This window comes from Hemitrygon akajei, chromosome 30 (assembly GCF_048418815.1).
Source record: "Hemitrygon akajei chromosome 30, sHemAka1.3, whole genome shotgun sequence".
Taxonomy (NCBI): Eukaryota; Metazoa; Chordata; class Chondrichthyes; order Myliobatiformes; family Dasyatidae; genus Hemitrygon; species Hemitrygon akajei.
This window is the reverse complement of record NC_133153.1, coordinates 37,519,601-37,546,391: the sequence shown is the minus strand read 5'-3', so window position 1 is coordinate 37,546,391 and position 26,791 is coordinate 37,519,601. Positions and strand designations below refer to the sequence as shown.

The window sequence follows — 26,791 nt, the reverse complement described above, 5'->3', positions numbered from 1 at the left end:
CACAGTTTGGAACAAGTCACAGTGACGTTCAGTCCTCAATTCCTTTGAAGTTAACAGTATGTACTTGTATTTGGAAGTTACAATGCTGAAACCGGGCGCTCCTAGTCACTGGTGTTTACCCTCCACGCGTCCACCTCAGGCTGAGTACTCGTCACCTTAACCTGAATATCCCTGGTTCATTTACGACTACCTCTCACGGCAGTGCTCAGTACAATTACGTCAAGCCCTGACAATGAGCGCAGGTAAAAGCTCACAAACTCCAAACAAGGTGAATTCAGCCCTTATCAATGTATGGTGTTGGTTCACGATCCCAACATCCACCCCCGCCCCCCGGTGATTTCTCATCCAACAGCAATCTGGAGTACTTCCGGACCTAGAGATTCAAATTTAGAGTTTGTTAAATTAATTGAGGAGTTACAGTTTGAGAGAAAAGCTGCACTTTAAAAAGTCAGTTTTGATGGAATTGGGGCAGAATTTTGAAATCATAAAAAATCAGGAAAATTATGACGCAGATTCTGGCCGTTGGGTGAATCCGATATAAAATCGCTTCCCAGCGTCAAACACCTGGACTGTACCGGGCAGGTCCCAGCATTTCAAGTACTCAACTACAGTGATGAGAGGTTTCTCTCACTGCCACCCATGCACTCTGGCCGCGAGTTCCAGACAACCGAAACCACTTGGGTGAAATCGCTTCCCTCATTTCTTCCAGAGAGTACTTTAGATTTATTCCGCCCTGTTTTCCACCCTTCTACTAACGGATCTAGGCCCCTGACGAGGCTCTACAACTCGAGTAAGTCTCCCCGCAATCTCCTCCGTTCCGACGAAAACAGCGGCTGCGGAATCTCCCCTCTTTGCCACTAATTCCCAATCCTAGCAACATCTTCCTCGCACCCCGCTCCAAGGTAATTTCGCATTGGATTCGGTTTCCTTAACCTAATGAGTGATTACTCGTCGAGAGTACTTAATTGGCCGTAAGTGGCTTTGGGACAACCTGCGATAGAGTATGGCGCCATTACAATGAAAGTCTTTGTCTTTGATATCGCACAGACCTCCAGGTATCGATAGGTATTTCATTTCAAATTCGGAATATATGTATTTAACTTACTGTAAAGGCCATTATTAGGATTCCGCATAGTAGTCACTTGTGAATCGTTAAACCACAAATCACAGTTAAAACATGCCTGGACTCAGTAATGTTTTTCCTTCTTTCAAGTTTATGTACGAGTCCCAGGCAGTTATTAAAATACATATTGTGTTCAGTGTTGCCCAGAGTGTCGCTTGATGCTTTGCAATTCCCACAGACAGTATGGCGTCTAAAAGATCTATTTCCCTACCCCAAAATATTCCAATTCCCACTTTAACATTGCAACGATAAACGTTGTGGTTAATTCATAAGGAAAAAATATATATAGAAATGTCGCATTTGAAAAGGAGATTTCAAACAGGGGGGATAATTTTTAATGCAGCGCTTGCTTCTACCCACCGAGCAACTTTACGCTCTACCTGGGTGCTGGGATTTAGCGAAGGCAGTCGTGGAAGCGGTTTCTTTGGTACATAAGTGAAAACACACTGGATTACATATATGCGCAAGTTTCTCTCTGTGAATCTCTGTGTGCTTGTGAGAGTGCGCTCTGAAAGGCACCGTACGAATTTCTGTAAATCCGAAGTTTTAAAAAATGTGTTATTAAATCTTAATATTAAAATGTAATAATTAAATAACGCTTTAAAATCGGATTTAACACCCGAAACTCTCGATATTATGTATCTACTTGTTAGGGCCCCACTGTTACATGTCATGTGATGGGGACTGGCAAATAGCCAGGATTATAACAAACAATGAGTTACGGACAAATCATTAACGAAATGCTCCCCCCCCCCCCCCCAATTCTTACAGAGCTGAGTGCAGGGGTAGTAACTTTCTTCTCAGAAGCTGGTGCGAGCTGTGTGCAGTAGTGGAGACGTTCTTAATCTCCGTCCACTTCCAGCTCTGCCAAGTGTCAGCCCCTCTTGATTCCGCGTGCTCTGCAAGGGCCCCCGGTGTCAGCCCTTCCGTCTTAAGTCCGCCGCCGCCGTTTCACGTTTCCTGACAAAACAACTTTAGGGTGGGGGGGGGGGGGGGAACGAATTTCGATCGATTTATGGATTGATAAAAGGGAAAGGGTTCACAAAAGAGAAAGGCCCATTGACTGAGATGAGATGAGCTAGTGACAGATGGGGCCTAATCATCCCACGTAACCAACTCCATTCATGCTCTGTTCTAAACGTCCTAGGACTGAATAGAATTGGGATTTGTAAGGACGTGTGTCCTTTACACTGTATAAACACACCCACATGTATTGAAACACGTACTTGCACCTGCCTATTGTGGAGCAAATCGTCTTGCTATAACTATTTCTATTTTGAGTGGGTTCTTTAACAAGTCTTGATTTAAAATATATTTCACTCGCCGTCATCCGCATCGAACATTTTTTTTTAACGAGAAAAACATAACTTTGGTTTGTTGGAAGTCTTAAACTGGTGGGGAACTTTTGTTTTGCGGGCAGTCTGTATAGATTTATCGGGACTGATATCTAAGCCCAAGATACTGTTACCTGTAAAAGTGTAACCTCGTATGAAATCCAGGAAACGTTCGCGATTCTGTGTTTACTGTGTGTGTCGGTGAGGGGGTGGGGGCATTGGAGGATGCGCTGTAATTAGTGGAAATCTTCATTGTAAGGGGAGCATTTTGGTTTACATCTATTCTTGTGGCTTCAATCCAGTACGGTTTTCGGACTAAACCGTTCAATATATTTTATCAACTTTGAACAATATATATATATATTTAAATATACCTATATTTGCATACGTTTATATATTTTAAAAGTCGCGAACTAATTCACAACCTAAGTGACCACCCAGGTGTTGCTGTTGTGTTTACGAGCGTTATTCAGAGACTAGGGCCTTTTCTCTGAGTGTCCGAAGCTCAAATGACTATCGTCTAAGAATCATTGGTCGCAATGATACACGCGCTCTGACCTCTGAATAATTAAAAGGAAGCGAATAATTACCGAATAAGATTCTAATTATTGAGGAGCGCTGAGAGAAAGGGCTAACGTGGATGCTCCAGAAAGCTGAAACGAAATACAATATCAGGTTTACGTCGATGCGCCCTTGCTTCATAAATTTTACATTCGCCCCTTCTCCCAGAGAGAGTATCAAATCCACACTGTCAGTTAAACAAATAAAACTTTGCAACAAAAAAAAAGGAGAGTTAAATGTCTTTTAGTTTCTATTTCGACCGACGGGCAATTGTAAGTTTGTGTTGAAAAGTGGGATTACATTATACTACAAATTGCAAATTGCTTTCTCCTGAAATTCTCCTGTTTAGCTGCGGTGCAAAACACATATGGCCAGAACTGCTGCCAAACCCTTCTTTAGTTCAACACAAGTCTGCTTAACAGAAGTAATAGCTCGGGGCAGTTTCGTGGACGTTATTAAGTTCTGTTTGATTAGTGTAACTGTTCAAATTTGAATCCAGACAGTATGATTAATTACAGTTTAATTAACGTGTCCATTAAGAGCTGTAAACGGCGTTGTGTTGCAAAAACAAAGGCAAAGACTGAAGATAGATGGATAGATAGATAGATAAATAGATAGACAGATAGATAGGTAGGTGATCGATATAACACCAGAAGACACAGCAGTATGTATGCACACACACACACACACACACACACACACACACACACACACACACACACACACACACACACACACCTATCTATATAGATAAGTGGGTAGATAGATAGAAAGATACAGGAATAGAGAAGTTAATAGATAAAAAGACAGACACTCTGCTGCAGAAAAGAAATTGAAAACCCCGATTCTTCAACGTGTAATCAGCGAACAGAAAATATAAATTAGACCTCACTGAGACAATTTGCATTTTGCGTCTCAGAAATTTCTATTGCTGTGAGTTTTTTTAAAAAAACACCAACTATAAATCTAAGAGTATCGTTGCTTCTATCAAAATTACTATTTTCTAAAGTTACAACTTCACATTCGGATGTATCATTTTGTCTCCACGCAGAACTATTAGCGCCAGCGACTTTATTTTCATCTTCAACACATTAAAACAAACATTTACATCAAGCTGCGCTTTAGACAATACTGCGTTTATTACACGTTTTTGAACGTGGGATACAATTGAAAATTGTACCTTAACGCGGGTTAATAGTTTTAGGAAAAATATATTTTTAAGATGAAGCAAGTCGGGAGGCATTGCTGGCGCAGTTGTGTCCGCAGCGGGTCTAAATGATGGTTATTGATCAGGGTATAAATAGTTAATAGAGTCAGCATTGCGTTCCACCACTTACCGCAGAATATTGCACAAATATATCAGAGTGTTTATATACACAGAACAGCATCAGCCGAACCACACGTCGCAACAGACTGGCGTTTAAAGGCACATTAAAGGAACAGAGACAGACCATAATTTCCCACTAAAGAACATTAAGTTACAGTAATTTTAATTGAAGGACTCCTAATATGTACGGCTGCGCAAAAAACTTTAGCGGACTATTTTCCGCTTTAAGTTTTATCACCAGTGCCTCGCCTCTCCAATTCATTTCCCCATTTTGCCGTTCTGCTTCGCGACTGCACGGGATCTTATCCCGATGACATGAGATTTAATTAAAGACAATTCTGCAAACGTCGATCTTCAGTGAAAGCTGTCTCATGAAGACCAACAAAGGAAGACTCCCTTTAAAAAGTTTGCCCGGAGGCACGACTCACTGAACTGTGCGTGCGGCCCCTCGAGGTGATTCTAAACACCGTGTGGTTAAAAAATAATCACTACATTCTGATTTTCCTGCCTCGTAATTATCTCCTGTAGAATTATTAGCAGATACAAATAGGATGAATTTCATGGTGCCTTTCTTATGACATCAATTGGCAGACCACTTTATAAACCCTACAATGGTCTAAGGACGTGGCACTGAGAGATCACCTCTGTTCCTTCCTCGCTTTTAATTTGCTGGTTCCCCCCCTTCCCCTCGCGCTTAGTCTTCTCCTTCTTCCTTTAATCGATACGTTTATTTCAAATCATTTGAAATCTATTAAGTACATGGCGTTAGTGTGCGCGTTGTGTTTGTGCGCGTGTGTATGTGTGCGCGATCTGATCCGAGACATTTCGCTTCTCCTTTGAAGCACTTAAAAACGTAAGCTGAATATAACTAGCAGTGGAGGGATTTTTTTTTTTTGTTACTCGATTACATTTTTTTTTCCCTGTCGACAATTCTTCGACACGATTGTAAATAATAGCCGCACATGGTCGCTGATCGGGAAGCATTTGATTTTCTGTAATAAATAGGAAGAAGAAAAAAAACAACACAATAATATGATCGCCCCTACCCTCCGCCTTTGCTACCTTAAGCTTCATTTTTTTTAAAAAAAAAACATGCGCTTACCTTCAAGTGTCAACCTTAAAGATTTCGCTCTATTTTCTCGCTCTCTGGCCTGCTCAAAGTGTAACTGGATGAGACATCACTTGATTGACAGAAAATAATGATTGACGTCCAGGAGCATCCCGTAGACAAACAGTTAATGTAAATATGCTCGCGCTAAGTGGGTGTGTCTTCGTATTATTTTAGCTGTCACTTGATCGATGTAAACCTATTCAACTAAAGATCAGCATCGTACCCATTGAGTTACCATGTGGTTGTTTCGTTGCATTAAGGAGAAGGGACAATTTGGGGACATGGATATGCAAGACCTTCTTTGAAGTAAGCAATAGCTCTACCCCCACCCCACCCCTTCCCAGGGAGAGAGAGAGAGAAAGAGAGAGAGAGAGAGAGAGAGAGAGAGAGAGAGAGAGAGAGAGAGAGAGAGAGAGAGAGTGAGAGAGAGAGAGAGAGAGAGAGAGAGAGAGAGAGAGAGAGAGAGAGAGAGAGAGAGAGAGAGAGAGAGAGAGAGAGAGAGGAGAAGACCGAGGGATATTGAGATTACATACTGCGGGACAGGAGTTTCCGAGCCCCCGCCGCCTCGTAAAGGATAAAGGACCGGGGCTGTGATTACGAAACACCGCCGCCTCATGTCTCCACAACAGGAACTTTTATTTTCCGAATTTAGGAAGGCTACATTGCGTTCGGATTGAACACGCATATCGGGTAAAGTCAATTCCTTACATATGTGTATATATATATTTAAAATTATTTCCCGCTTGTGTGCGAGAGAGATTTTAATTACAATTCCATCTTAATAATGTGGTCTTCTGGTGTAGACGGTATAATTACATTTAATGTTCCGGTCCGTTTAAGTAAGTCTATTTTACTTGCCTGGTCCAGAATATGGTTCTAACATGTCACGTTTAAAGTTAATTTCATTGCACGCTAGAATTTATTTTCTCTCACTAAATAGGAGCTTTCCCAAACAGTAGTTGTGATCCATAAATGTAGGAAGTATCCCCGATTTAAACCCATTCACTTATCTGATCCGGGCTAGCGGTGTGATGTAAATACTAATTGACCGTATCAATCGTTACTGTAAAATCGCTGGGGTACTTAAACCGCTTCGTTCATCTTCTCGCTCGCCGTTTTTGGATTAAATACCTTTTGGCAAGATGATGCCTCTGAAGGACGGCACCGCAGCGGAAGCGAACTAAGTTTATTCAAAGTGAGCATTTTTTTAAAAAAGACACACACACACACATCTTGTTTTAAAATATTGAAATAGTCAGTGCAGCTGAATATACAGTTTCTCTTCTCTGCACCACAGAATAACCCTGTCCTTCAATACACGGCGGTTCTTCTAACCTGGAGTAAAGCAGAGAGCAGGTAGGAATTGAACCGATAATTTAAAAAAAAAACTCGGATTTTAAAATAAAAATTCCAGTCCCTTTTTGTGGCCGCATTTTAGTTTTGTATTTGTAGGACCTGGCAACGATTATTTTTGTAATTACTGGGATATAACAAGACTGTCGCTGGGCTCAGCGACGGAGAAGACGCTTGTAATATAAAATAAATGATTAGCATCGGATCCTACTTTTCATTTGCGGGCCAACGTGCTCCTAAGGGGATTTGTGTTCTAGTATAAAAGAAATTAACAATTATCAATTTTTAAAACATTCCACATTCAGGGGAGATTTCAGTCATTTAGAATAAATTGCAGTTTAAAAAAAACTGTTTGTGGTTTATGTTTGCATAATGGACATTTAGAGAGAGATAACGTTCTGGATATTTATAAATGAGAACCCCGTTTATTTAGATCGGGAATATTTCTCTCAATTATTTCAATGCGTGATGAATTATTTTAATTATTGGCCACAAATTATTTGCACGGTTCACGTTCGATATACAGGCTTCGGTCGCGAAATTGTGTGTGTGTTAAAGCGTGTCTCATTTTCGAACAGAAGAGTTATTTAAAGCAAAGATATATTTATATAGAATTTTGGCGCATTTTATTTGCATCCTCTTCGCAGGTACTCCGGAATGGAGAAGATTTCTAGCCAGTTGTCAGTAGTAAACGATACCGCCTCTTCTCCAACCTCGAAGCAGGAACTCCAGCCTTACAGTCAGCCCGACCACCCCGGGTCCAGCAATCTGAAGACCAACTCTGTCGGAGAGGCTGTCCTGTACGGACTTCCCATTGTATCGCTGGTGATTGACGGTCAGGAGAGACTGTGTCTGGCCCAGATTTCCAACACGCTCCTAAAGAACTACAGCTACAACGAGATCCACAATAGAAGGGTAGCACTCGGGATCACTTGCGTCCAGTGTACCCCGGTACAGCTGGAGATCCTACGGCGAGCTGGGGCCATGCCCATCTCCTCCCGAAGATGCGGCATGATCACCAAACGGGAGGCGGAAAGGCTCTGCAAGTCATTTCTAGGCGAACATACCCCTCCCAAACTACCCGAGAACTTTGCTTTTGACGTATCCCACTCGTGTGCCTGGGGTTGTCGCGGTAACTTCATCCCAGCGAGGTATAACAGCTCTCGGGCCAAGTGCATTAAATGCAGTTATTGCAATATGTACTTTTCTCCAAATAAATTCATCTTCCATTCTCACAGAGTCCCGGATGCTAAATATACACAGCCAGATGCAGCTAACTTCAACTCCTGGCGGAGACACCCTCAAACTTACAGAAAAGGCACCGAGTGAATACTTGGCGCATGCTTGGGAGGATGTCAAGGCGATGTTCAACGGAGGTAGTCGCAAAAGGACCCTCCCGCACCAGGGATCCACAGGGTCGCCTGCTCTGAAAGCCCACGGACCCAGCGCCATCCCGCCCAGGAGTTCGGAAATCCCTCACAAGGCCATGAGGTGCGAGGAGGAAGGCCGAGGTTTAAACCTCGGCAACAACGTTCGGAGTTACCCCGTCATTCCGGTGCCCAGCAAGGGTTTTCGGCATGTTACAGAAGATTCCCCCTCCCATGTTCCCTCATCCTTACGGGTTCCCAACTTTTGGGTTGTGTCAGAAGAAAGACGATGCTAACGTGGTAGGAGAAAAGACGCAGGGGAGCCTCCCTGGTATGTTCTGGTCGGGTAACAAGGACAGTGTCTACCCATCCTTCCCCATGTTTTGGCCGGCGGCCGGCACGCTGCCGGTGCCCCCGTACCCGCAGGCCCAGTGTAAAGTCACCGACAACCCAAACGGTCGGCAGAACGAGATGGACGCGTCGGAGCAAAGCGACCGGAGCAGCAACACGCCCAAGGACAGCCTGGCGGACAGCGAGAGGTGCTCGAGCACACACTCCAGAAACGAGGAGGAGAGGTCCGGAGACGAGGCCAGGTCCATAGAAGGGGTGCCCCTAACTCCGCGTAAACTGAACTACATCTCAGCCTTCCGGCCGGTGGTGAAAGACGCGGAGAGCATCGCCAAACTCTATGGCAACAGGGAAGTGTATAACGGCGCCAGGCCTGGTTACATGTCCCCGGATTTTATGAGCGAGACCTCGAGCTACAGGGTCAGTGTCCCCGGACGTGGACAGCGACGGAGAAGAGCCGGAGGTGGACGTGGAATCCAACCGCTGTCCGGAGGATGAAGCTTCGCCGGTTGTTCAAGAGACAGAAATCCCGCTCCAGGAAACTCCCACCAACCCAGAACCTGCTCACGACTTGTCCCACCCAGAAACAATAGGAACACCTTACAACGACCAGGGATCTGAAGATTCCAGACACGTTGAACAAAGTGTGGAAGAAAAGAGCCACGAGGTAACTTTTTAAAATATCCCATTTTGCTCGACTTTGTTAAATCACAAGTTACGTAATTTAAAAAACAAAATCTGCCGAGAGTTCACATTCAGTTTGTAGAGAGAGAGAGAGACAGAGAGAGATAACTAACCAGTAGGGATAAACTAAGATCAAATATTTAAAATATAATAAGTCTTGCAGAATTCCAAGCAGTAACTGAAAGGTAATTCCTGACACGTTGGTTTGGCCCGCTGACACCTTAGAATTAGCATTCAGTCACATTGAAATAAGCGTAATTAACTAAATTATCAAGCTCTGTTTAATACGTCTGAAACTAAGGGAGCGAAATCATCAATAGGGGGGCTTTTACGTTCTGTTGCATTTTAATTTGGGTCATTTTCTTTCAAGTATTTCATAATTGCATTTATTAAAACGAATGCACGCAAATTGAGATTATTACCAACTAGAGGTTTGAAGGTCACTTCTTAAATCCCAAGGACTTTTGTGGGGAGGTCGCGCGCCGAGGGTCGAGCTGATGGGCTAATCCCTGGTCTCCCATTTGAACCCCCCCCCCTCCTCCTCCTCCCCCCGATAACAGAGCGGGAATTTGAACAGCTACAGCGGTCGCGGGATTAACGCATTGCCGTAACCCTCTGTTGGAGACTGCATTGAAATGTTCTGTCTATTTCAGGTGTTTTCGCACGAACAGGAGGGTCACTTGCACAGCGTGAAAAATCCTGCCACGGTGGCTCTCGCGCCCATTTACATCTGCAGAACAGACGCAGCCGGTAACCACTCCCCCCACCCCCAGGCCCCACTTCACCAACCCCCCTCCCCTGCCAACTTCCATTAATTTGACTGATGGCGTTTCATCTTGTAGCAGGAATGTGAAACTTCCCTGCTAGTCTGTTCTCGCCATCACCGTGAGTGTGCGAGGAACCACAAGACTGAACGTTTATGTGGGATTCCTCTACATAGTATCAATCCTTGATGTGTTATAGAAGTTTTAAAAAGAGATCGCAGAATTAATTTATCTGGAATGCACTGTGAGAGTGGTGGAACTGAATTCACAATATGCTTGCAAATCATTTTAAAAAACTAAGGGGGTTTGGGGATGGAAATAGTTAGTACTTTGGCCAAGAGTGGGTAAATGCGCGATGGGCCGATCGGCCTGCCCTTTGCTGTGTCATTCTACAGGTGTTATTCACGTGAGTTCATTCATATTTTAAATTTGTAATTAAAAACTGTACAGAATATGGGACATCACAAGGGTAAACGAGAACCCTGTTGATAGAAAGGATGTGCGTGCCTACAGGGGTAAGGCATGAGTTGGTGTGGAAGCGCTCGCCAGTTATGGGGGGGGGGGGGGGAAGCCTGATACTGTCTATCGGTTGTCGGACTTGCATTTAGAATCGGAGCCCGGGGGTTGCTCAATCTAAAACCCGGTGTCTTGTATTCCAAGAACAAGTTAAAGAAGACAGCCAGTGCTCGGCGGAGGACTCGGAGTCCAGGAAGTCGTTTCAGGAGCAGGGGTAGCGTCTCCCAGGAAACGGCAGCCAGTACTGAGCGGGGTGAGTTCCCTGGGCTTGGGGACCAACAACTTCAAACACAGTGTTTCAAATCACAACCATCCTAAAATCTGCTTTGGGTATTGAACGTGAAAATATAAAGACTGCAATGTCAACGTATTAATGGCACCATCATACACGCCATTCATCTTCGGCGCAATTCCCCAGCAGTTTGGTTCTCTATTTTTGTAAGGGGTGGGGGAGAGAATGCAATGTATTATTTATGGTTACTTTAATTTCTGAGACCCGTTAAGTGCATGAGAGATCATTAGGAGTACCTTCACACGAAAGCTCGCGCTGATTTAAATAGATGGTAATGTTAACGTTTCTCTGTTCTCACCAAACAAATTCTCACTAACGTGCCTTGGAGCAAGATAGACGATAAAGTAAATCGAGTTCATCTGTACTTTTTCTCCTCGTACAGGTGAAGATGGGATTGCACTGGAGAACCCTCCAACACATCTGGTGGAAAAAGACATTGAGAATATGGGCAAAGGTATGAAGTTTTGACTTTGTACGTTTGATACAGCTAAGGCGCCTAAACTGTTAGATGTCACCCAGGTTGCACACGGTTTAGGATTCTTCGATGGCATCACAGTTCCCACTTCCGCTGCAGTCACGTGCGCGCGAAAGTGAACCAGGATATTTATTAATTAAAATCTCGTCAGCAATTGTCGGTCCTTAATCGTTTATCACATTTTTATTTTCTTCTGAACGATTCAAAATTTAAAGTTGAGGCAGAGTTTTAATCAACTTCAAATTAACAAACAAATCACCTGAAGGTCTTTCATTGCGCCTGCGCGGACAGGTTCAAAATGCTGATTTTATTTATTCGCAGACTCGATTTAGAGAATTTGGATTTAGTTCATTATGTGGCCACGTGTTATCAAATCTCAAATCTCTTGCGTTTTCACATATTTTCCAGCCGGCGTCTGATTTTCGATTTGCAATTCAAATTATATTGAATTGTATTGAACTGAGCCAGAAATGAGCTGTCATTATCTATATACAAACAAAAAAAAAATGTTTACGGAGTTATACATTGATCCTGACCAATGATTAATGGATTAGCGGATTAATTTATTAGCAACTCTGAATCTGGCCCCTTGTCCATTAAAACCCAAGCTGAAGGCTTTATGTTGAGAATTGTTAATCAATGCTACCTGGTTTAAATTTCTCCAGCTTCAAAACGAGTACTTGATTGTTGATATGTGATTAAGTGTGAGTCAATTAAATAGGTTACATCATAAAAAGAAACAGAAAATGCTGGGGGAGGGGAAAAACTCTGCAGGCCAGGAGACAATTGAGGAAAGAGAATCGGTCAACATTTCTGGTCGAAGACTCTACAGAATTTATGTTTTTAAATCAGATTCCCACCGTCCGCACTTTAAAAAAAAAGTCATATTTTACTTAACGGGGCATCTCGGCTAACAGTGCGCCAGCTGATGTGGGTGGCTCGTAATGGTTGGCAATTCCTGTTATCACATTGCATGGGGACTGGAGCGCATTAAAGCCTCAATAATTCAAGGAAGGATTGTTGTAAAATTTCGTGCCGGAGCCCCATCCAGCGTCAACGCTCTCCTGAAGGGCTTCAGAGCCAAATCGCTAGGCTTCCATTCCCCTCCTGCCCCGAGTATACTCGATAGGCGCGGGCCTTCTTGTGACTCTAACTTGGAAGCTTGTTAAGTTATTACTCCCCGTGTTTTTTTTTTCATATTTCAGAGGAACTTCAAAAACTACTCTTGGAACAAATGGATCTTAGGAAGAAATTAGAGCGGGAATTTCAGAGTTTGAAAGGTAAGCCAATCTGAAACTGTTCTCCACGAGAAAGTTAACCTGGGCGGTCACATGGTCCAAAACCACTTGTTTCACGTGGCTCACGAATTGCTTTTCTTGCGGATACATCTGCTGTAATTTCAACTTAAGATATTTGATATAGCCCACAGAAGCATTTCCGCAAAAGAAAAAAAAATGCCTGAGTGTTATTGGGATAGAAATATATTTTCATATTCCGCCGTTGCTGGAAATACAGAGCAACACACACACACAAAGGGCAGGGTGAACTCAGCGGGTTAGCCAGTATCTGCGAAGGGAAATAAGCTGTCGACCTTTCGGGCCGAGGCCCTTCAAAGTCATAGAACAGTACAACACCGAGCCAGGCCGTTCGGCCCATCTAATTCGTGTCCAACTATTAATCTGCCTAGTTCAATCGGGCTGCACCCCGACCATAGCCCACCATATCCCTCCCGCCCATGTGCTGAACCAAATTTCTCTTCAGTGTTGAAATCGAACCCGTATCTGCCACTTCGGCTGGCAGGTCGTACAATGCCCTCTAAGTGGAAAAAGTTCCCCTCTCATGCTTTCCCCTAAACATCAGGAATATATTTTCGCCATTGATCATAATGTAATTCAACTGAGTTTATGTAAAGTCCAAACATAAAATGGGACAATCGTTGGACGAGAAAAGGGAAGGGCATTGGTGACAGGTGAAACCACAAGGAAATAATAATAATAGTTAATTAGGATTGAACCCAGCGGAACGAAACGGAGAGGCGTTCTTTTTTGGAAGTCGATCTATTCTGGATGGTACAAAAAGTGTGTCAATAAATATTCACTTGAAATCTGCCCTACTTTCCTACAGATAGTTTTCAGGATCAGATGAAGAGGGAATTGGCTTACAGAGAGGAATGGTCCAACAACTCCAAATCGTTCGAGGTAAAAGGCAATCGCGTGTCGGTGTTTATAGCAATGAATTAGTCGGGATCATTTTTTTTTCAGTGAAATTTAATTTTTCAGTAATCCCCACCGCAGTAGTACCGACCCTTTGATATGTTATTGCAGAACGCGCTCTTCCCTTTAGCGTGAATCTGGAAAGCCTCCGTATTTGAAAAGCTTCTCCCCCCCCCATCAAATTTCTGAATGGACAATGAACCCACGTACACTACCCCCCCCCTACTTTTTTTGCTCTCTCTCGGGACTACTTAATTATATAATTATATGTAAATTATATGTATTTCTCAATGTCATTTATAATTTTCATTATGTATTGCACTGTACTGCTGCCGCAAAAACAGCACATTTCACGACAAGTGCCGGTTATATTAAGCCTGATTCTGAATCCATGTCCAAACGGCTGCAAGGCATCATTATAAATAAATGATTGATTTTTTTCCCCTTCCGTTGCAATTTCGAGCTATCTAAATTAAAACCGAAGCGTAAAATTACCTGTGAAGTAGTGCCTAACTTTGGTTTAATTTTCAAACGCTGTTCGGAATGCCTTACAGCGCCGTTCACCTCGCTGGACAATTGGCTGCGCGACGACGAATCTAAATAGCGCGCTAGTTACCCCCCCCCCCCCACGCCCCCCCCCCTCCATTCCCAACCCACGCTCAGCCAGAGCTCAGTTGAGTTTGCAAGGAGACATTTAAACGTACAAACTGTGGCTATTTTTATTTAGCCAGGCTGGCTAAAGTTTTCCTCTTAGTCTTGTTCAAGCATTTCTTGCTGCTCTCCTCAGTGACGGAATCATTTGGTTTTGACAGACACGCTCTGTAACGAGCTGGACCAAGAGAGGAAGGCTCGGTACGCGATTCAACAGAAGCTGAAAGGTAGGGGGGGTGGGGAGAGCCTCCATCGCAGTCATGTGTCTGCTGCGCGGTGATTATCAAAGAGGAGTAACAATGGACGCACGCACAATGCCTATGCTAGCCGAAGAGGGCCACAGGTGGAGGAGAGAATGAGGATCTGGGAGACGGGATTGACAGGGAAAATATATATAGGAAAGAAGAATAAGTAATACAAGGCAGGTGCGAATGGAAAGGGAAATGGATGGGTAATATGTTAAAAATTAAATCGAAATGCGGGCTTGGGAACAAAGATTAGTTTTAGGCCAAAAATATACGAGACAAAGGCTTAATTGTACACCTGATGAGAGAAAGAGATGATCCACTCCTCCCCCCCCCCCCCCCACCCACCCACCGTAGTGAGTTGCAGTGATGTTAGGCGGCGAAAACAGTTTGAGGCAGAGTTCCCAAAATGGCCGTTGGATAAATAATCTACTTGACTTCACCAATCACCTGCCAGCCAGCTTGTGTCCTCTCCCCTCCCACCCCAGCACCACCACCACCTTCTTATTCCTGATTCCCCCCCCCCCACTTCTTTTCCGGTCCCAATGAAGGGTCTCGGCCCGAAACGTCGACTGTTTATTAATTTCCATAGATACTGCCTGACCTGCTGAGTTCCTCCAGCATCTTGTGTGTGTGTGTTGCTTTAGATTCGGAAGATTTCCCCCCCCCCCCCTATTGGGATCATAACCCCTTGTAAGGAAGCTAGTGGAATTCCAGCTTCACATGCCGATTGATTAATCAATCCAATTTGTGGGAGCGATCCAAAGAACATTGGGCCAAAAAGTCAACTTCAGTTCCCTCCATAGGGACCCGGCCGAGTTTCTCCAGCACTTTGCGCCTGTTGCCGAGGATAAACAGTCGTTGTTTTGCAGAGCTGTGAGGTGGAGTGGACGAAAGAGGGAGGAGGGTGAACGGTCTCCCAGCCGATTCTTTCTGAACTCATTTAACACCACACTGCGCGTTAAATTAAGGCTCACGGGGAACGTGTTTATTTTGACATTCATAGATTTTGTTGTAAATAGAGAAATATTCCCCTCTAGAGGCAGAGGAGGGAGACCTCTACACTCCGAGGCACCGTAACGTGAACTGTGGCTGAGAAACACACAACTCAGTCCTAAAGTTCAAAGTGCAAAGTAAATTTATTATCAAAGAGTATGTGCGGCGCCATATGCTGCCCTGAGATTCATTTTCACGCGGGCATTCACAGTAAATGCAAATAAACATTGATGAAAACTGCACGCAACAAAGACGGGCAAACATCCAATATGCAAAAGACAACGAATTGTACAAACAAAGAGAGAGAAAATAATAATAAATATCGAGAAAAATGAGTCCTTGAAATTGCGTCCATAGTTTGTGAAATGAGTTCAGTGTTGGGGTGAAGTTATCCCTTCTAGTTGAAGTGTCTGGTGGTTGAGGTGAAATAACTGAACCTGGATAGGTAAGTCAGTGGATACTTCGCACAGTGTTTCAGTTAGATCGGGGCCTCACTGCGCCAGAGACCCACGCCTAGAGAGGAGTCAATCCAAACACCTGAAAGTGCTGGAATAGTCCAGCAACTTCTGGCAGAAGTTGGGGGTAACGGCGGGCGGACGATCACAGTCGGGTCTTCTCTGCAAACGAGTTGCTTGGCTTTTGAACTTGGTGAGTGCTGAGAACATCGTTTCTAACCGCTTTCTCTGCTCCCTCTCCACCTCTCCGTACCAGAAGCGCACGACGCCCTACACCATTTCTCCTGTAAGATGCTGACCCCAAGACACTGCACTGGAAATTGCTCCTTCAAGTCTCCACTACTTCCGCAGTGACGAAGCTGCCGTTTACACATACGATCAAAGCGACGTTATAAAATAATATCCTTAGTACTGTAAATAAAAGAAGTTTTTAATATAAAAGTGTAAACCAGGACACATAGAAGGTTAGGGAACGCAGCCGAGAGGGGCGCAGGGTACCTGCGCCTGCCGGTGAGATTGTGAATATAAATACAAAGACTCCGGGCACGACATTTTCTATATAAAGAATGAATCGATGACCTCAGGGTCACTATCACACACCCTACCTGTTTGGCTTTTAATGTCCACTTATTTAAAAAAAATATTGTTAATAAGGAATAAGTGGTTACGTGCAATTTATCTTTATGTAATGTGATTTCGTTCGTAAAGTATTTAATGGTTGTAATTTATTGATTTATTTATTATTTATTTGCGTTTCTCTTCCCGATATCCAAGGGAAAAACAAAACTATCTTTGTATATTATCGATGTTATTACAAGAGCACTTTAAGAGGTAATTCGGTGTATAAAGATTCCGTTTGGAAACTGTTAAGTGATTTTGTTCTTAAAATAAATTCGGCCTTAAACCGTTTTCTTGACTTTTGAATATTTTAACGCTGGGTTTTTATATTGTGCTGGTGACAGGGCGAGCGTGGGTAATCGTTGCCGTCATTGTCTTGAGATCGGAAAACGCCAAGACTGAGACGCGGGAGGTTCTGTAGGAGATTATGTTTAGCGTGCGTTTCGTCCTTGTTGGAAGGGCGCCGGGGTCTGGAAGGAGGAGAACTGAGATCGTGAGGGGAGGTTTGATGTGGGTTACAGGGATGAGAGGAGGTAGGAGAGTGATTGTGTAGAGATTTTTAGATACCGCTCATCAATCACAGTAACACTTCACGATGCAGGCTTGCCATGTTTTCCGTGGATGGAACGCTCTCGAAAGTCTATTTTTTCCTGTTCATTTTATGCTCTCAATTGAGGCTAGGATTTAGAGTATTCAGTATTATAAGACCCACACTGATTTAAAACGGACATAGCCTTCTACACCGTTGCCTGTGCATCGGTGGAGTGTGGTAACGATTAGCCTTCACTATGTCACGTGTAATGACATGGCAAATTGTTCTATCGGTTTGGGTATTTTCCTTAATAAAAGTGCAGAGGAAAGACATCAACCGCAGAGATTCTGCAGATGCTGGAAATCCAGAGCAACGCCCAGAGAATGCAGGAGGGACTCAAGAGATCCGGGCCGCGGGAAGGGTCTCGGCCCGAAACGTCAGCGTCATTTCCATAGATGCTGCCTGACCTGCCGAGTGTCTCCAGCACTCTGTGTGTGTTTCAGAGGGAAGACGTTGGTGGTTTCGTTAGCAAACTTTTGTTGCAATGCTTGGGAGTTAAAGCAATAAACCGCGTGTTCCGCGGAAGTCAACTTTACAGAAGTTCCAAGCATAAAACACAACTAATTTTCGGTGCATGTATATATAAATAGCCAGTGGAACACATATTCACTTCTGGGTCCATATTAACTCAAACTTGGAGAGTCAACTCGCGGGACTGAACCCTTTTCCGAGGGGACAGGCCCAGTTTACAAATAGTTTCTAAACGAATTGCCTGAAAACTAGCCCGAGTTCCTGTGACTCTTACTCCATTTTGTTCGAACGAGGGAAAATCTAGGACTCCAGGAAATTACCAACACTATAAAAAAAATCCTCGGAAAATCTGCCTATTGATTTTCCTTATGAGTAAAATAATCAAACCGTGCACGAAAAAGCCTGTGACGTATTACCCTCTGTAACTAGTTTCCGAAATCAATACATTTTGACAGAGGTACCTGTCAAACGACGACGAAAATGTAATCTGCCTATGATGACTTAAGAAGGAAAATTGAGATATTTTATGATAAAAGACTGGATTATTAAATACTTTTCAATAGCATGTCCTGTGCATCTTACGCCTTTTAGGATCATTTTGTTATATGTTGTCTGTTTGGATCGAACGGCCAACAGGGAAACAACTTTCATATCGTCTAAAACGAAAAGAAAATGGCAAAGACCCAAAGTAGCTCCGAACCAAAGTTCCTGCCAGGAATTCTCCGCTTCATTCTGAGCGGGGCGGGGCGGGGAATTTTACAATTCAAAGTGAGGACGGGTCAGGGAGATATTTCAGAGTGAGTGAGTGAGTGTGTGTGTGTGTGTGTTCGTGTGAGAGAGATAGATGAATCTGTGTGTGTATGTTTGCGTGAGAGACATGACTGTATGTGTGTATTCGTGTGAGAGACAGATGAATCTGTGTGTGTGTGTTCGTGTGAGAGACAGATAGATGAATCTCTGTGTGTGTGTGTGTGTTCGTGTGAGAGACAGATGAATCTGTGTGTGTGTGTTCGTGTGAGAGACAGATAGATGAATCTGTGTGTGTGTGTTCGTGTGAGAGAGAGACATGACTGTGTGTGTTCGTGTGAGAGACAGATGAATGTGTGTGTGTGTGTGTGAGAAGAGACATGACTGTGTGTGTGTGTTCGTGTGAGAGACAGATAGATGAATCTGTGTGTGTGCGTGTGTGTGTTCGTGTGAGAGACAAATGAATCTGTGTGTGTGTGTTCGTGTGAGAGACAGATAGATGAATCTGTGTGTGTGTGTGTTCGTGTGAGAGACAGGTGAATCTGTGTGTGTGTGTGTTCGTGTGAGAGACAGATGAATGTGTGTGTGTGTGTGTTCGTGTGAGAGACAGGTGAATCTGTGTGTGTGTGTGTTCGTGTGAGAGACAGGTGAATCTGTGTGTGTGTGTGTGTTCGTGTGAGAGACAGGTGAATGTGTGTGTGTGTGTGTGTTCGTGTGAGAGAGGTAAATCTGTGTGTTTGTGTGTGTGCGTGCTGTATGTGCCTCTGTGTGAGTCTATATATATGAATGGGTATTTCAGTGTGAGACCGTGTATACCTGCGTGTGAATGTGCATGAGTGAATGCGTGAGCCAGTGTGTGTGTGTGTGACGAGAGATGTGTGCGTATGTGTGAGAGGCAGGCAGAGAGATACGTGTGTGAAACTGTGTGTGATAGAGATGCATACATATATGCCTGAAGGGAATGTATGTATATGTGTGTAAGCGTGTGTGAGATATGTAAATACAAATGTGTTTGTTCTGGAAGAGTGTAAGTGAATATGCACGAGAGTGGGTCTGTATATGTGAATGTGTGAGCGTGTGAGTGTGAGTTTGTGTATCTGCGTGTGAATGTGTGTGAATGAATATGTGTGTGAGTAAGATTGTGTGTTTGTGTGTGTGCGCGCGCTTGCGTGTGTATCCAATCCCCTGTGGAAAAAAAACTCCCCAAATGCTCACGCCACTGTAGGAATGCTTCATTTTCAATCCAGATGTTTATTTTTGGCAGGTTTCCTCTTTGGTATCACTTTGGAAATATTAAAATAGAATAAAAGCTCTTTCACACAATTTCGTCCAGAAGACAGCGAATCTTTCTCCAGCTCTTTCGCCCTAGTTGTGAGACTGGAATGTTTGCAGACTGTGCACCGGGAGCACACCTGAGGTAGTTGTAGAATCTGCCACTCATCCAGATTCTAGTTAGTGGGTGGCCTCCCAGCTCTTCAAGTGGCAGTGAGATGCTCAAAATCGCAATTAGAACGCACAACGTAGGAACAGGCCGTTGGGCCCACGATTTTGCGCCGTCGGGGAGCCGAACGCTCCACAGCGCCAGCGATCAGGGTTCAATTCCCGCCGCTGTAAGGAACACACACAAATTGTCGGAGGAACTCAGCAGGTCAGGCTGCATCTATGGAAATGAATAAACAGTCGACATTTCGGGCCGAGACTCTTCTCCAGGACTGGAGAGAAAGGGGGAAGATGCCAGAATAAAAAAAAGTGGGGTGGAGGAAGAGGACAAGCTAGAAGAAGATATGTGAAGTCGGGCGAATGGGAAAGTAAAGGGCTGGAGAGGAATGAAATGATGGGAGAGGACAGTGGAGCAGAGGAGAAAGGGGAAAAGGAGAAGTACGAGGTGGGGGGGGGGTGAGAGGCAGGTGAGGAGAAGAGGTAAGAGTCTCCAACGGGAAAAGGGACTACATTTTAAGGGACTCGATCTTGAATTGTGCGTTGCTTATTTTGTTCTTGTGTAGTTATGTATAATAAGTTATACAGTATATAATTTAGATTTATGTTAACTTAAGTTTGTCCTTTATTGTAAAGTATTGTTCTGCTGCTGCAAAATGCTAATTTTCATGGCATTTATAGAGCATAGAATAGTACAACACAGTACAGTCCATTCGGCCCACAAGGTAATGTTGTAGCTGCATAGCACTCTGCTTAGACCACAGTTGGAATATTGTGGTCAGTTCTGGTCGCCTCATTACAAGGGGGATGTGGAAGTTCTGGAGAAGGTGCAATAATTTACCAGGACGAAGCCTAGATCAGAAAGTCTGTTTGATGAGGCCAAGGGTTTTCCCTTTGGAGAGAAGGAGGATGAGAGGTGACTTGATAGATGTATACATGATGACAGGAAGCATAGATCAAGTGGGCAGCCAGTGCATATTTCCCAAGTTGGAAATGGCATAACTTTAAGTTGCTGGGAGGAAAGTAAGGGGGTACAAAAGGTAGGTTTTTTTATATATACAATGTCCACATCCATCCTATAATGAGATGATAGAACACAATATTTCAAATGTGGTCTAACCAAAGTTTTAGAGTTGTAACATTACCTTGTGGCTCTGGAACTCCATACCCTGGCCAGCACACCATGCAACTTCTTATCAACTTGCACTGCAACATCAACCCCACAATCCCTCTGTTCTCTCACACTGTTAAGTGTCCTGCCATTAACCCTGTGTTTTGCCTTCAAGTTTGATATTCCAAAGTGAACAAATTCATGCTGTTCCAGATTTAACTTTGTCTGCCACTTCTCAGGCCAGCTCTGTATCCTATCACCCATGATAACCTTCTACACTATCCAGAACAACACCAACCTAATGTCCCCTGCAGACTTACTAACTCTCTCTTCAACTTCCTTACTGAAGACATTTATTAAAATCACAAAGGGGAGGGGGTCCCAGAACAGATCCCTGTGGAACACCATGGATTACTCACCTCCAGACAGAATATGCTCTATTTAATACCACCCTCTGCTTTCTGTGGGCCAGTCAATTCTGAATCCATGTAGACAAGCTTCCCTGGATCCCATACCCCCTGACCTCTGAATGAGCCTATCATGGGAAACCTTTTCAACTGCCTTGCTAAAATCCATATGTGTGGCCTCCGTCGGTCATGGTTGACCATGGGTACTGTGCCTCTGGTAGTCACCGGGAGTGGCTTCTCCAGAGTGCAAGCTGGGGGCAGAGTTGATATGGAGATCCGTCAGTTGCCCACATGGTGGGACTCCCCTCTCTATGTCCAAAGGAACGACGGAAGTCGATACAGTTTGGTGCCAGCCGCATCGCAGGAGTTGCTGTGCCAGTCAGCCACCTTCAGGATTCCGACTCCGGATTTTTCCTCGGGGTTTACTCACAAAGCCTTTCCGTGAGCAGGTATAGCCACAAGGCAGCGGAGGTTGAAATCGGCTACCATCTGTGGTTAACGAGCCCCATCTGCCCGGAGCAACTGGTTTTAAGGCACCAGTGGTCTGCCGTTGCCCCTTCTCCTGTCTGTGAGGGCAGCTCTGCCGGGCATTAGAACTATGCCACACGTGAAGGCCAGGAGTTGGACTTGGTTATCAGAGGCTGTTTGAGACGCACGCCGTGAAGAGCATTTGTTTAGCAGTGGGAGCTCATCCCCAATACCACCCTTCGGCTATGACTACCCTTGGAGCCATATCCATATAGACCACATCTACTGCTCCACCTTCATTGATATATTTTGTCACTTCCTCAAAGAATCCAATCAGACTTGAGGTATTACCTGCCCCTCACAAAGCCTTGATGATTATTCCTAATCAGACTTCTCCAAATTCCCCTCCAAGTACTCATAAATCCTGTCTCTAAGAATCTTCTCCAATAATTTGCCCACCATTGATCCAAGACACACCCATTCTATAATTCCCAGGATTATCCCTACTCCCTTTCTTGAACAAAGGAATAACATTTGCCATCCTCCAATCATATGGTATTACTCCCGTGGCCACAAAAGGGGCAGCGGTCTCTTTCCTCACTTCCTGTAGTTGTCAGGAACTGAAGAGGAGGCTTAATCCAAAAGCAGAGCAGTGGAGACAATTTAGCAGTAAACAATACTTTACTAATAGACCACAAAATAACAAACGATGAGGTCACGGAACAAGATAGAAAACAGGAACTAAATGCAACAGGCAATAAGTTCACTTTTAGGCAAGGAGAGTGAAGGTTAGGAGCAACTGATTGAGGCTGGCTGGTTCAATGAGTGAACAAGGACTTTGGTGAGAACTGAGATTAATAGGTTGCAAATAATGAGTCTGGAATGAGTGGCAGGTGAATCCTATTAGCTGGGTGGAGACTGAGAGATGCTTGCAGGAGCATGCCTGACTGGACCACCCCCACCACCCCCACCACCCCATGATCTGGATGGGGCCAGTGGAATACATCAATGAGTAATGGATCCAAGATGTAACCGGACAGCACCCAAGACCTCTCCTCCAGGCTGTAGCCTTCTCGGTCGTCCAGGTACTACACACCCCAACCACAGCGAGGTGAACCCAGCAAAAGCTGAACCCCGTACACGGGATCACCACCCACCATGGGGGTGCAGGTTCAGGTGTGTTGAATGGTCCTTCTGTTATAGGGTGCGTTGGCAATGACTGGGCCCAGGTGCGGAGGAACAACATCAGGGTAACACAGGATGAGAGAACAATTGGATGAGTCGATCAGGGGGAATTGGATGGACTTGCGGTGCTCTCCAATGCTCTTGTGCATAGGCTACCTGCACACTCTGGCTGTCCCAGATCCCATGGGCCGTGATGTGGAAGAGGTGAGAGATAGGTTCGGTAGGGAGTCAGGGATGCACACACAGAGTCTGATTGAGAAAGTTGTCAGCTGTGCTGGGATCCACCGGAGTCTCCTGTGTGAGTAGATCCGACGGACTGTAGAGGAGGGTGGAAGGAGTGAGACAGACGGTGGTACAAGGACGAGGAGCCAGGAAAAGTTTGCCAGATAGGAGGCCCTTTGTATCTACCTCTACCTCGAGGTGCCATTTCCCAGATGCCATGAGCATCTGATGCGTTAGTGATCGGTTGCTCTGCAGCGGGCACACAAGTTCTTTCTCCACCGAAGCTCGCGTTCTTGGGGGGGGGGGTGTTAAGAGAGCTCCCCTCTAACTGCATGGGTTCTGGAGGTATTGCTGATGAGGGTCCTGCAGCCTGAAATGGTTCGATGAACAGAACTGGGGTTCTGGCTGGTAATCTGGAGGGTTGTCCCAATAGATGCTTGTCAATATGGAGGGCCAGAGTAAAGAGGCTTTCGAGGTCAGTGGACATCTCCCAGATAGCCAGCTCATCTCTCAAGCTCTCTGAGAGGCCGTGATGGTACTGGGGCAGCAGCACTCCCACACTCCATCCTCCTGCAAGGACCTGGATTCCACGGTGTAGTCCAACCCAGATTGTGAGCCTTGACACAGGTGAAGTATCAGATCTGCTGCCTCAGACCCACTCACTCAGTCAAGACAGAGACGAGGAAGGTGACCTTGGCCTGATCTGTAGAATGCAGAGATGGCCGGAGCTCGAAGTGTAAGACACACTGGGGCAGGAAGTTCAAGCATCGGGTTGGGGGTTCAGGCACGGGAATTTGGGACTCAGAAGGAGGAGGTTGACTGTTGTGGAGCTGCTGCACCAAGGGAGTGGTGAACAGAGCAGATTTACGAGGATGTTGACTGGATTGGAGGGTGGTACCTTATGAGAATAGGTTGAGTGAACTTGGCCTTTTTGCCTTGGAGCAACAGAAGATGAGAGGTGGTTTGTTTGATGATGAACTTCAATAAAAAAATAAATTACAAAAAAAAGATGAGGGGTGACCTGATAGAGATTTATAAGATGATGAAGGGTATTGATTGTGTGGATAGCCAGAGGCTTTTTCCCCAAGACTGAAATGGCTGACATGAGGAGGCATACTTTTAAGGTGCTTGGAAATAGGTACTAAGGGGATGTCAGGGGTAAGTTTTTCACACAGAGAGTGGTGGGGCCATGGAATGCACTGCCAGCAGATACAACAGGGTCTTTTAAGAGCCTCTCAGGTAGGTACATGGAGCTTAGAAAAATAGAGGGCTATGCGCTAGGGAAATTCTAGGCAGTTTCTAGAGTAGGTTACCTGGTAGGCACAACATTGTGGGCTGAAGGGCCTGTAATGTGCTGTAAATTGCTATGTTCTATGTTCTATATTCCTTTAGGTGAGCATCCTCTGATGGGTCAATTGATGGTTCACTCATCCTGTCAGGAACTTGAGAGGAGGCTTGTCCTAAAAGCAGAGCAGCGGAGACAAATTAGCAGTAAAAGAAACTTTACTAATAGAGTGAAAAATCACTAACCGTGAGGGGCACAAAATAAGAGAGAACAGAAACTAAACACAAAAGACACCAAGGTAAACTTTAGACAGGGAGACTGACAACTGGTTGAGGCTGGCTGGTTCAATGAGTGAACAAAGACCCTGGTTGAGAGATGGGGTTAAATAGGCTGCAGGTGATGAGTCTGGAAAGAGTGAAGAGTGTGCATGGAGACTGGAGCTGTCTACAAGAGCAGGTCTGACAGTAGTAACCTGGGTTATATCCTGTCTGGCCCCAGGGTCTTAACCATCCTTATATTTTTCAAAAGTTCCAGCACACCCTCTTTCTTAATGTCAATCTGTTACAGCATATTACCCTATTCTTTGTTGACCTCACATTTGTCAAGGTCCCTCTCATATACAGTATACACTGTATATGTATCCCTACGACAAAAATAAACTTGAACTTGACTGTAATCTCCAATACCAAGCCATCCACATCAAGCTATTTGGCCCCGGAAACCATCAAATGGAAGCTCACGTAAGATTCAAACGCGTGAACACATTTTCAGCATGAGTGATTGGACAGAATCCCTGATTTCTGATCACATAAAATAAGCTTAGAGCATTGAAAACAGTTGTGATGTTCTGAACTGCTGCAAATAAGATCAACTGACTCAGCAAAGATTGGTGAAGTTAAGAAAGAAAGATTAGCTTTTTTTTTTGTCAAACCTACAGTATTATGCAAAACTCTTAGGCATCTACATATAGCTAGGGTGCCTAAGACCTTTGCACAGTACTGTATTTGTCAATGTGGAGTGGGAAAGCAAGTTTGTAAATCCGGCAGGAGAAAAGGCTGTTGGAAATGGCGAGGGTTGAACATTGCAGGAGGTGGCAGAGAAGGAGTTCCAGGGGTGGAGGGTGGTGCGGCTGCAGACACACCCAGCCCTGAGGTACAAAGCAAGGTAATCAGATTCCAGATCAAATTTATTGACCATTATAGAATGTCTCTCTGGTGCTTCCCGCTTCTTCCTCTCTCCCTTCCCTTTTACCAAAACACGATTTCCCTCTCCCTGCCTGCTTCCCACTCTCAGTCCACAATAGAGACCCATATCAGAATCAGGTTTATCATCACTCACACAAGTCATGACTTTTTTTGCAGCAACAGTATAATGCAATACATAAAATTACTACAGTACTGTGCAAAAGTCTGAAGCACCCTATGCCCATATATGCCTAAGACTTTTGCACAGTACTGTACATAGAAACATAGAATGAAATGCCTTATTTGCAATGCGCTGAGGGCAGCTTGCAGAAGTCACTGTGCTTCAGTTCCCAGCAAAGCACATGCCTACAGTTCATTAACCCTAACCAGTATGCCTTTTGGAATGTGGGAGGGAACCAGAGAAATTGAGGAAACCCACGCGATCACAGGGAGAATTTACAAACATGTTACAGACAGCAGCGGGAATCGAAACTTGATCAGTGATTGCTGGCATTGTAAATCAATTGTGCTAACCGCCACACTACCAAGCTCCCCACTGCTCTCTTAAGGTACCAGGAATAACTAGTAGAATATAATAATGTCCACATGTGGTATGAAAATATTGTAATACCTTAAAGCAATTTATACAATGAATTGCTGTTCCAAAGAGGAATACTATTTAGTTTATCGAGTGCTGTGTAATCACCAAAACATTCAGGTGGTCAGATTATTTTGATAGATAAAATAAATGAACAAATATACATTTGGCTTTCAACCATGAATGATGTCAGAAAAGATTTTTTAAACAGTGATTAATACCTGGTATAAATTACAAATTACAAGCTGGAAGAATAGAGAAGGGTGCTCCATTAGGGTTGGACATTTCCAGAGGAGTGAGGTGGGTTGGACTAAATCACCATGGATTGACACTGACCTTCCTCTCAATGTCAATGAAATGAAAGAAGTTGTCTTTGACTTCAGAAAGGGGGTTGGGACGTCTGCTCCTCTACATCAATGGTGTTGAGGTTGAGAGTTGAGAGTTTCAGGTTCCTAGGTGCGAACATCACCAACAGCCATGAACACAACGTGCTGGAGCAGTTCAGCAGGTCAGTCAGCTTCTATAGATGGGAGTAAACAGTTGACTTTTCAGTCCAAGACCCTTCATCAGGACTGGATTAAGAAGTTGGGGGAGAGGGGAGGAAGAGGTACAAGGTGGCAGGTAGCCTTTCTTGTTCCTGCCATGCTGATG

General features: G+C 44.4%; 1 protein-coding gene and 1 long non-coding RNA gene across 2 annotated transcripts in view; one reads left to right on the top strand and one right to left on the bottom strand.

Annotated features, from left to right (window-relative positions):
• Positions 1–5,765, bottom strand: part of LOC140718638 (uncharacterized) — a 164,976-nt gene extending 159,211 nt beyond the window's left edge. Inside the window, exon 1 of the long non-coding RNA XR_012096755.1 lies at positions 5,448–5,765. This is a non-coding gene — a long non-coding RNA (uncharacterized lncRNA). The remainder of the gene's footprint in view (positions 1–5,447) is intronic.
• skor1b (SKI family transcriptional corepressor 1b) lies at positions 5,645–16,714 on the top strand. The gene is given in 15 exon segments (XM_073032632.1): positions 5,645–5,762; positions 6,754–6,812; positions 7,457–8,108; positions 8,110–8,381; positions 8,383–8,944; positions 8,946–9,191; positions 9,862–9,958; positions 10,633–10,700; positions 10,702–10,741; positions 11,163–11,234; positions 12,461–12,535; positions 13,380–13,421; positions 13,424–13,453; positions 14,281–14,346; positions 16,072–16,714. Coding segments are annotated over 13 exon segments (2,310 nt in total). The 5' UTR covers positions 5,645–5,762; positions 6,754–6,812; positions 7,457–7,466; the 3' UTR covers positions 16,170–16,714.
• Positions 16,715–26,791: the final 10,077 nt, after the last annotated feature.